Source organism: Castor canadensis, chromosome 1 (genome assembly GCF_047511655.1).
Source record: "Castor canadensis chromosome 1, mCasCan1.hap1v2, whole genome shotgun sequence".
NCBI classification, from domain to species: Eukaryota; Metazoa; Chordata; class Mammalia; order Rodentia; family Castoridae; genus Castor; species Castor canadensis.
This window is the reverse complement of record NC_133386.1, coordinates 37923845-37934039: the sequence shown is the minus strand read 5'-3', so window position 1 is coordinate 37934039 and position 10195 is coordinate 37923845. Positions and strand designations below refer to the sequence as shown.

The 10195-nt window shown below is 41.6% G+C and overlaps 1 protein-coding gene across 1 annotated transcript; it reads left to right on the top strand.

Moving 5' to 3' along the window:
- Nucleotides 1–279: 279 nt before the first annotated feature.
- Nucleotides 280–9637, top strand: Hey2 (hes related family bHLH transcription factor with YRPW motif 2). The gene is made up of 5 exons (XM_020182366.2): nucleotides 280–512; nucleotides 2383–2461; nucleotides 2569–2652; nucleotides 4953–5034; nucleotides 8816–9637. The coding sequence occupies exons 1-5, from the start codon at nucleotides 430–432 to the stop codon at nucleotides 9499–9501; spliced, it is 1014 nt and encodes a 337-aa protein (XP_020037955.1). The 5' UTR covers nucleotides 280–429; the 3' UTR covers nucleotides 9502–9637.
- Nucleotides 9638–10195: the final 558 nt, after the last annotated feature.

The window sequence follows — 10195 nt, the reverse complement described above, 5'->3', positions numbered from 1 at the left end:
AGGTCGCCGCGGCCTCTCCCGGCCCGCGCGCGCAGCTCACGGGTCCCAGGTGCGCGGCAGCAGTTCCCACGCCTCGGCCCCTGCAAGGCGGCGGGCATTGGCGAACTCGGCCCCGCCCCTCCGCCCTAGCCAATAGCAGGCCATGCCGACCCCTGAGGGGGCGGTGCCCGGCGGGCGGCTGCGGCCGGCTCGCGGGGGGCGGGAGAGGGGGCCCCGCCCGCGCAGGGGGGCGTGGCCGGCGCCTGCTCTTGCGGCGGAGCTGGGTTGCGGCGTGGGAAAGAGCCCGGAGGAGCCGACCGCGCCGCCGCGGGAGCCGCGCCTGCCCAGGCCCAGGGAGGGAGGGCGGGAGGAGGCAGGCGGGGAGGGCCTTGCGCCGGGCTCAGTGTCGGTGGCTGCTGCCCGGCTGCGTCTCCAACCGCCGTGGCCGCGATGAAGCGCCCTTGCGAGGAGACGACCTCCGAAAGCGACATGGACGAGACCATCGACGTGGGCAGTGAGAACAATTACTCTGGGTGAGCGCGGGTAGGGCTGGAACTGCCCGGAGCTGGCGGGTGTCCGGAGCTTTGGAAATCCCGAGGCTCCTGTCTACCACGTCCTGGTGGAGAGGAGAAAGTTTCGCCCCAGAAGCGTTGAGCAGTGGTGCTCGGGGAGCGCGGGCCGGGGTGGGGTGACGGATGCGGGCCTCCACGCTAGGGTGGGGCGGGGAGGACCCGGGACACCCCCGAGGCGGAGAGCGCAGGAGTTGGCGAGGGAGGGTCCCCAGCTGTCAGCGCTGGGCGCGCGGATGGGCGCGGCTGGCGACGCCCCTGCCACTGCAACTGTATTTGGGTGCACTTCCAAAATAGGCCGGGGGAAAAGAAAAACTTGATTTATGTTAGTTTTTATTTCTGAAGAAGCTTAGAACACGACTTGGGTTTTGGAGAAATTAAAGCGACATGCCATGTCAGGGCTGAGTAGGTTGAGCTGTGCAGGTTGACGATGTGTGATGTTGGCTAGCCCGCGGTTGAGTGACAGATGTGAGGATCAGCTCGGACGTCCTTTCTTTGACTGCTTGTTCTTAAGTCTGGAAAAGATCGGCGTCGTGATCACAGAAGCCAGACCTCCTGTGACAGAGGGAGATTACCGAGGCATTTTAGAGCCACGGAGGGTCAAATGATAATTGCCTCTAATTGGCATCCCCAGAAGCACCTTAATTATTTATCTGCAGCTGTCCTTCAAAGAGCAAAATTCTTCCTGCCTTTGGAAAACTAGTTTTCTTTCATATGCTTATTCTAATATGTACAAACCAACCTGGAAACATGAAGAGCAAAGATCCATGAAACGTTGTTTGGAAAGCATCTGATTGTTGAAATGTTGTGTTGTCATCTTTAAAAAAAAAAAAATGAGGTCTGAAAAACGGAAGATGTCAAGTGAAAGGTGAAACCAGTAGAGAAGGGGTGAAAATGAAGGGGATAGTTAATTCAGAAATAAGATCCAGAAGTGAGAAGGTGGGTAATAGGAAACTGGTGTGTGCAACATTTCTAAAATGAAAGAGAACAAATAAGGGACCTGGAGAATTTGAGACCATAGGGAAAGCAAGTATCTGTAAATTATGAAAGAAAGAAGTGCAAACAAGAAAAGAATGTAAACGTATGTGATCAAATAGTAATTTGATTGAAATTTCAATGTAAAAATATGTTTTCATTAGTAAATTCAAGGTGGGTTGCAGATTTAAGCTTAGTTTGAAGGCTGAGAGACACCACAGTTTCATTTTCAAAGTAACTCATCTACCTAGTACTAAACCTAATTTTAATTTCTGTACAAATTAGAAGTTAGTATACAAAGCTTTGAATTTGTGCTTTTTTTCCTGTTATAAGATAAAACTAATTGAAGTTTCAAAATGGTAGAATAACATCTGTTTGTCTAGGGACAACAGTTAAGACGTGATGATTTTTTGATAGTGGTGTTTTATATTATCTTTATTTTAAAAAGTGATACTACTTTGTTCAGTATGTTTGACAGCAGGGAGAGGAGGGATGCACTTCAAGGAAAAGAGTTGACTTTTAAGAAATAGATATAAGTGGAAATAGGAAATATCAATAACTGACTTCCCTCCCTAACCCCCATAATTATTTCACTGACTCAAATAAAAGTTCACAGACATTTTTGCAAAAGGAACAGGCATCTAGATTACCCACTAAAAACATTTTTTTCAAACAGCTTAATTCCTACCAGAAAAGTGCTGAAAGCAAAGTTTGCTAAGAGTGAAACAAGAACTAAGAACAAAATAACACAGATAATGAACTGTGTAGTCACTCTGAATATTTAATGGTGTCTTGAAGTACCCAGAAGAAACAATTGTCATGTTAATGCAGCACCTGACAAACTCTTCCTATTTCATAGGCAAAGTACTAGCTCTGTGATTAGATCGAATTCTCCAACAACAACATCTCAGATTATGGCAAGAAAGAAAAGGAGAGGGGTATGTGATTTTTTTCTTTTTATTTCATGTAATCAGTATGTAACATGTTTCTCCATTATGAGTAATTTTACCATTTATGTATTGTTGGTTTGCTTTCTTTGGGATAGATTATAGAGAAAAGGCGTCGGGATCGGATAAATAACAGTTTATCTGAGTTGAGACGACTGGTGCCAACTGCTTTTGAAAAACAAGTAAGCTACTCCCCCTCTCCCCCACCCCCTAAAAAGCTCAAAGAATCTGATTCTCTCATCTGGGAATGTGGGTTCTTGTTAAAGCTCATTAAAATAATGGTGTATGTGCCCTGATCTGGCACAGAGCAGCTATTTCAATAAAATGCTTTGTTGTGGCAAAACTATTAAAAACATAATCCATCATGAAGTTGAAAAACATTTCCATTCTTTAGCTTATTTTCTCCTTAAGGGTAACAGTGCTCATGCTTTCTCTGTTCTTTCTATGAATACCAGTAGTGGTTTTGTTTTAAACTGAGTTGTATGTAGTTTTCTTCAAAAAAATATGTATCACATGTGAAATACATTTTTTCTCAAACTTTTTAAAAGGTATTCTTTTTAATTTAAAAAATAATGAAAGCCAAATAAGTGATATCTCATGTCCTGTTTCCTAAATAATAGTACTAATACATTCACCAAGCCACTTGCTTTCATTTTTAAGCCCAGAGTTAATAGAATGATGCTTGATTTGGGGCATATTTTTGGAAGTTTGGTAAAAATAAAACGGCATCAAAATCAAGTACTGCTTTTCACAGTTCAGGTGTCCTTTACCACCACCCGCCAAAAAAATGCACGCATACGCGCGCGCGCGCGCACACACACGTAGGAAAGTAGAATGTCCCATCTTCCTTTGTGGTTTTTTAAAACTCGTGTTTCTCATGGTTTCTCATCCTCGTCCTGCGGCAGTGGCTAATGGCCCAGATTTCTAAAAGCGTCTTTCAAAGGATGTGGCAACATGTCTGTATTGAAAATATTTTCAACTGAATTCCAAATAGGGTACAAGACAGCAGTTGTTTGTTTATTCCATTTTTTGTTTACCTGGTCAATCTGCAAACATTATAAAACAAGCCCAACAAGTCCTTGGAGATTGTCCAGAAACTGCAGTGTTAGTTATTAGTCACTTTCACTGAAACTACTCGTACATCTTCATGCAAATGTTGAGCACTGACGAAAGTACAGATGTGATATGCTATTGATTATGTAATTTTTAAGACAAAAAGACACCAAGTTTATATGTTGAGACTGTCTTTGATAATCTAATTAGAGTGGGAAATTATACTTTTGATTAGTAGCAGATTCAATGGCAATAGATTGCAAATGAAAATGTCAAAATCTATGATTTTTTTTAACTTTTGAATTCTTAAATGTCTTATGAGAAGCAGTCAGTGTGGTGATTTTTTTTTTCTTGGTTTTAGACTTTTTTGTTGTTGTTAAATGCTGACTTAAAACAAACTTTAAGAACCTCAGTTGTTTGGCAGTCAGTTACCATAAACACCAGCTTTCCCATTTGTAGAGCTTGGCTCCCAACTCCAGCAAGCTGGCCCAGTCACAATTTGATTAGAAGAGTGTTCTTTAAAGCAGTTAAATAACTCAGCACTCCTGCCATGTGCTAGGTGCTGATAATTTTCAAAGGACAAACAAAGCATAGGGACCTGGAATAAACTTTAGAGTCCTTTCAAAAAAAATTTGTTTTGGTTTAATTACTTAGCTCTTCCAGAAAATTAGCAGCCACCCACATCCGTCTGAGACAGTTTGGGATTAGGCTTTTGTATTTCAGTTGGTTTCAAGAGGTTGCTTTATTTTGAAGAGAAGGACAACAAAATTATGTTTACAAGAAAATTTTATTAAAAACTGTTTTCAAAGGTTCAAAAACGTATGCATTTATGATATATCTTAAGCTACAAATTATTCCTTTTTGTTTGTGATCTTGGCATTCACAGTGACACCTGCTGGTAACCTTGAAAGTCTTTTTTTCTTTTTGGTTCTGTTTACTGTTGGTATTTTATGAGTTACATTAAAGACATTAAAATTTTTCTGTTTTTAAACACTATTTTCACAATAATTTGCTAAAATCATATGTCCTTATCTTCCAAAGTTAATACTGAACTATTCAACATATCTAGACTTCAGCATATTACTGTTGAGTGTTCCATAACAAAATATATTATTAACTAACATAGAGATTGAATACAAAGCTTGAGATTTTTTTTCCATTAAAATAGTTTTTGTGAACTGTTAGGAATAAAATTATTCTTACAATTTAAAAAAATCTTTTATGCCTTCTTTTGGTTTTTAATACTTCAAATGACAAATACTTATCAGGTGTGACATAGTAATTGGTACTTTCATGTAAAATTTGGAAAGATTCAGATTTTTTAAACTTTCTAATGACAGGGAAAAATGAAACCATAATACTAAATTCAGTATATAATCTTCCAAATTACTTTCTGTAGAATTTATGAGACTATTATTTGTTTATGAAGGGATCTGCAAAGTTAGAAAAAGCTGAAATATTGCAAATGACAGTGGATCATTTGAAGATGCTTCAGGCAACAGGGGGAAAAGGTATGTAAGGGATTTCATTTTTTACCCCTTTTCTACCTTTCTCTTTTCATCTTTTCCCTCTAATATTATAAGGAAGTCCTAGTTGAACAGTTCTCTAACGAGCTGAGATAGGTGGCCCCAGATTCAAGCTGTGGAAGTCAATGCTAATGGCAGGATTGAACTCGTGGGAAAGAACTTCTGGAACAAAAGAAGCACTTGACCCTGGGCTTGTGTTTGCTTTCATAATACTGTGGGAGTAAAGCTTCATTCACAGCAGCCTGGTCAGAGATTTGTTTGGGATTTAAGAAGCGCATGCTGAATCTGTACTGAAAGACAAAACAAACACACAAACATCCAAACATAAACAGGAGGTTGTTAGAGAGTCTCCCCCCACGCACCCCATTAAATAAGGTTAGGGCTCAAATAATTTAGCTACTACAAAGGAAGTGACTCCAGAATTATTTTTGTGGTTGTTTTCAGATTTTGGTTGGTCTTGGCTTTAGACCAAACAGCACATTTGAAGTGCAGGTAGTGAATGTCTAGACTATAAACCATTACCCTTGCAGACTGACTATTCCTAGGGAACGTAGACAGGAGCAGGTGCTGTGGGCCCAGCGCTGTAGAGAGTTGTCCTCTGTACTAGGGAAGAATGCTCACAAGGTAAGAGAAGGACCCCCTATCTTGTGCTGAAAATACACTTCAGATACTAAAAGCTATAATAATCATTCAGATTTCATTGTGCCCCTTAGCTACCCATCACTCAGAGTTTATTTTGCCCTTTTATAGCTTTTTCACCCTTCAAGGAACCCTTCGATACTCATCTCAGCCAAGAATGTTATTCAGTGTATTTAACAACTGAATAAGGAGAGAGTACCCTAAAGAGTTAAGTACTACAACAAAATCCTGGAGGCCTCCTTTGCTTGGCATTAGACCCAGGGCCAGTCAGGGCATTGGAGGGAAATTGGGTTTTGTCATTCAGAGAACTGGTAGAACAGCAACCCAGACCTTACCCATCTTTTACCCATATCAAGTAGGGGGTGATCATTGTACAAGAAGTCCACATAGTGTGAATTACCCCAAGTCCCACCTTCCCAAGGAACTGTTCTGAAAACGAGTATCATAGGATGCAAACATTCTGATAAAATAGAGATGATGACTGGATTAAATCGTAGAAATCAGTTATCCAGTCCAGCTTGACCACTCCCTTTGACCTGAGACAGAAGTAATCTGCTATTCTTTGAGGGTTAAACTAACAGGATGAGCTCCAAAAGCCCCTGCAGCACAGTGAATCTGTCTCTCCACCTGCTACTTCAGGGTAGCAGGTGACTGATTGAGTTCGTGGCAGTGCAAGGAAAGTCGTACAACTGCTCTACCTCCCTTAGCATTGTTAACCATGAGACTAAGAATAGTTATCAGGGTTTCAAATAGTTGATGTGAGTTGTACTTCTAAAGAGTAATGTTGTTCTTTGACTTTACAATAAAAACTGAGTATCATCTCAGTTGCTATTCTTGGCTACTTGAACAGTCCCAAAATTCATCCCAGAATAGTTTGTGAACAGACATTTCCAAGTGGGTGCTATGCAAAGTTGCCCAACTCTCAGGCCATCACACAGGAGAATGTGTAGTAGGTCTTGAAGGCTGGCAGTTTGAGCTCACATGGTCAAAGACTCCCAGCTGCCTCACAGTATAGTGATGAGACGCATGGACTTCTCAGGTTGGATTACCTGATTGTGACTTCTGGTTCTGCCGTTTATCAGCTCTGTAACCTAAGGTAAATTACTAGCACTTTCTGAGCCCCAGTTTCAGCATCTGTAAAATGAGGACAGTGATGTAGTGTCCACCTCACAGATTGTTTGTTGTGGATTAATTCACTTAAAGCCCATAGAACCATGCTAGCACAGAGAAAGTAGTGATAGACATGTTATGGTTCATTTCCAGGGGACAGCCACTCATCCTAATTTTTTTCTACATTCCACAATAGGATAGAAATTGCATAATTTATATTTCTTAAGGTGCAACAGAAGACAGCCATGTACCGCAACACAGCTGGCAAACCACAAAGGTCACTTATTTCATGACCAATAATGAAAATTTCTAGACACTCCTAAGATTCCAATTCAGTTGATTCATTCTTTATAGTCTGTCTTAGTGGTATTATAGTTTCTAAAGAAGACTTGGTAGTGTAACCTCAGTTTCTAAATCCCTCTGGGTCTCTAGACTCTTCCTTTCTAATCATTACCTCTCTCTTCTCTTACGAACATCAGAAGCCTGTAAAACCCCTACAGAGAAACTTGAGGACTAAAATGTGATTCCTAAAGAGGAATGTGATTCCTTCAAGAAGAGGACACCTCTTCAGGGATAGCTTTTCATCCTAATCCAGGGGCTTTGTTTGCTAACTATGACAAGGTCCTAGAAGGATAACTAGCTTTACTACTAATCTTCTACCTTTCTTTTTTTTTTTTAATGGGACTGGAGTTTGAATTCAGGGCTTCATGCTTGCAAAGCAGACGCTCCACTGCTTGAGCCACAACTCCAGCCCATTTTGCTCTGGGTATTTTAGAGATGGGGTCTCTTGATCTATTTGCCTGGGCTGGCCTCAAGCCATGTTTCTCCTGATTTTATCTCCCAAATAGCTAGGATTATAGACATGAGCCACTGGTGCCCGGCGTCATGATACTCTTTTATATCAGCTTTGTGCTGTCGTTTGTTTTAATGGCTAGTGTATTTGCCCAGAACATCTTTTTCCAACTTCCAGATTTCTGTTGAATGTGTGTGACTACTGTTTTCTGAAGTGCTTTGATTATAGATGAGGATAGTCTAATTTTTAGTAGACGATAAAGGAAATAGGTACTACTTTTGGTCTGTAAAAACATAAAAATAGCCTTATTTGAATATGCTGTTTCTCATTCATGTATACACAAATCTGAATATTAGAAGTTTACTTAGAAGTTGCAAATGAAAAAAATCTAAAAAGGATACATTTTTACATTCTAGAAGTCACTTATTCAAAGAGGGTGCTATTATCCCAAATATCTTTTCTTGCACCCTAAATTGGCATTATAAAAATCAGATATTACTACTTCCTATTCTAATGTATTATCTCTGGGGGAAAAAAAGAGGGTCTCTGATAAAGGTGATTCAGCTCCAGTCATTTTTATGGTAATAAGCATAGTGTGCATCCATACTGATACAATTAATATACTTTGTCCTCGGGCGGATGCCAGAAAAATGTGAGCTAACCAGTGAAGGAGATATATATATGTATTGAACTTCAGAAACACTAGCAGTTATAGTATAGTAATCTCATAGCATTAGAATTCCCTTGTATTACCTGATAGAAAAATATGATAATAAAATTAGTAACCAAATTTTTTAGAAACTCATTTTGTTTTTATTGAATTTATTTCATACAAACTGATGACAAGATACTTTCACCTTGTTGCCAAAAAAACATTGTGAGTCAAGAAGCACTTATGAATTAAGATTCTAACACATTTCTAAAGGAAGTCCTCACGCTGATAAGTTGTACTTTAGCCTCTGTTAAAATTTCAAGAGAGTTCTAAGAACAGCTGTAGCATTCTGTGCATTGCCAGAGTTGTCACACATGCAAGCTGCAAAGTACTTTCTTTACTTAGGCAGAAATTAAGACCATAAATAGCTGGCCCTATTTTCAGAAAGGGTTTTCTACTTCCATCTTCTGAAGGGCAGAGTGGCTCTTCATTGGGTGGTTATTCTTCAGATCTGTACGCTTTTCTCCCCTTCCGTCTCTCTCCGTTCACTCACTCTCATCAACCCCGTGTAGGCTACTTTGATGCCCACGCTCTGGCAATGGACTTCATGAGCATCGGATTCCGAGAGTGCTTAACCGAAGTAGCCCGATACCTGAGCTCGGTGGAAGGCCTGGACTCCTCCGACCCACTGCGCGTGCGCCTCGTCTCTCACCTCAGCACGTGCGCCTCCCAGCGGGAGGCCGCCGCAATGACGTCCTCCATGGTCCACCACCATCACCCACTGCACCCGCATCACTGGGCAGCAGCCTTCCACCATCTTCCTGCGGCCCTGCTCCAACCCAACGGACTCCATGTGTCGGAGTCAACCCCTTGTCACCTCTCCACAACTTCCGAAGTGCCTCCTGCTCACGGTTCCACTCTACTCACAGCAACGTTTGCCCATGCAGATTCTGCCCTGCGGATGCCATCCACGGGCAGCGTCACCCCTTGTGTGCCACCTCTCTCCACATCTCTCTTGTCCCTCTCCGCCACCGTGCATGCCGCCGCCGCAGCGGCCACCGCAGCCGCACACAGCTTCCCTCTGTCCTTCGCGGGGGCGTTCCCCATGCTCCCCCCAAATGCAGCCGCAGCAGTGGCAGCCGCGACAGCAATCAGCCCTCCCTTGTCTGTATCAGCCTCATCCAGTCCTCAGCAAACGAGCAATGGAACAAACAGTAAACCTTACCGACCCTGGGGGACAGAAGTTGGAGCCTTTTAACTTATGGTTGAACTCCTTGCAATAGTAACTGAATGTCCTTCATTTCAGGGTCAGCTTAAAACCTCTGCATCCTGAAGGTAGCCATACAAATGCCTACAGATCCACAAAGGAACAATAAAGCTATTTGAGACACAAACCTCACGAGTAGAAATGTGGTATTTTTTTTTTTTTTTTTGAAAACTTCACACTTGTTTCCATTTAAGTTTCCTGGAAATAAATGGACTGTATCATCCAACAGTGCATCAGTGCATCTGAATTGGGGAAGAAAAATGCCGTGACTGAATTCTCTTGAAACTAGATGAGGGAAAAAAACTCATGTTTTACAAGTGCCTGAGCTAAGGAAGGTTTCCTTCTGAGCATGTAACTTTGCACAAGTAAGGAAGAGCCTGGGTTTTAAGTTAAGAAAGGAAAGGAACGATGTCTTGTATTAGGCTGCAGACATAGAATTCAGTGCTAGGATAGAGTATTCTGTTGAAACCAACAGGTTTTATTGGTCAAAAAGATTGCTGAGAATAATTTTCAAATCGAAAGACCTAGTTTTATCTTAGTTTGCTTTCTGTGTACAGACTTGCCAAGCAGTGACATTACAATGCATTGTTGTAAGCAATAATTCCATAAGTGCCCAGATTAACAAGCCTTTCTGCTCTGCCTGCAAGCCCCCAGGCACCATTTTTTTTGTTGTTTGGTTTTTTTT

What these genes read in the sequence shown, in the direction of transcription:
- Hey2 (XM_020182366.2), top strand. Translation starts at nt 430, where the DNA reads ATGAAGCGCCCTTGCGAGGAGACGACCTCCGAAAGCGACATGGACGAG. An exon ending in CAACTGCTTTTGAAAAACAA is followed by an intron (nt 2,653 to 4,952) that starts GTAAGCTACTCC and finishes TTGTTTATGAAG; the next exon opens with GGATCTGCAAAGTTAGAAAA. An exon ending in TCAGGCAACAGGGGGAAAAG is followed by an intron (nt 5,035 to 8,815) that starts GTATGTAAGGGA and finishes AACCCCGTGTAG; the next exon opens with GCTACTTTGATGCCCACGCT.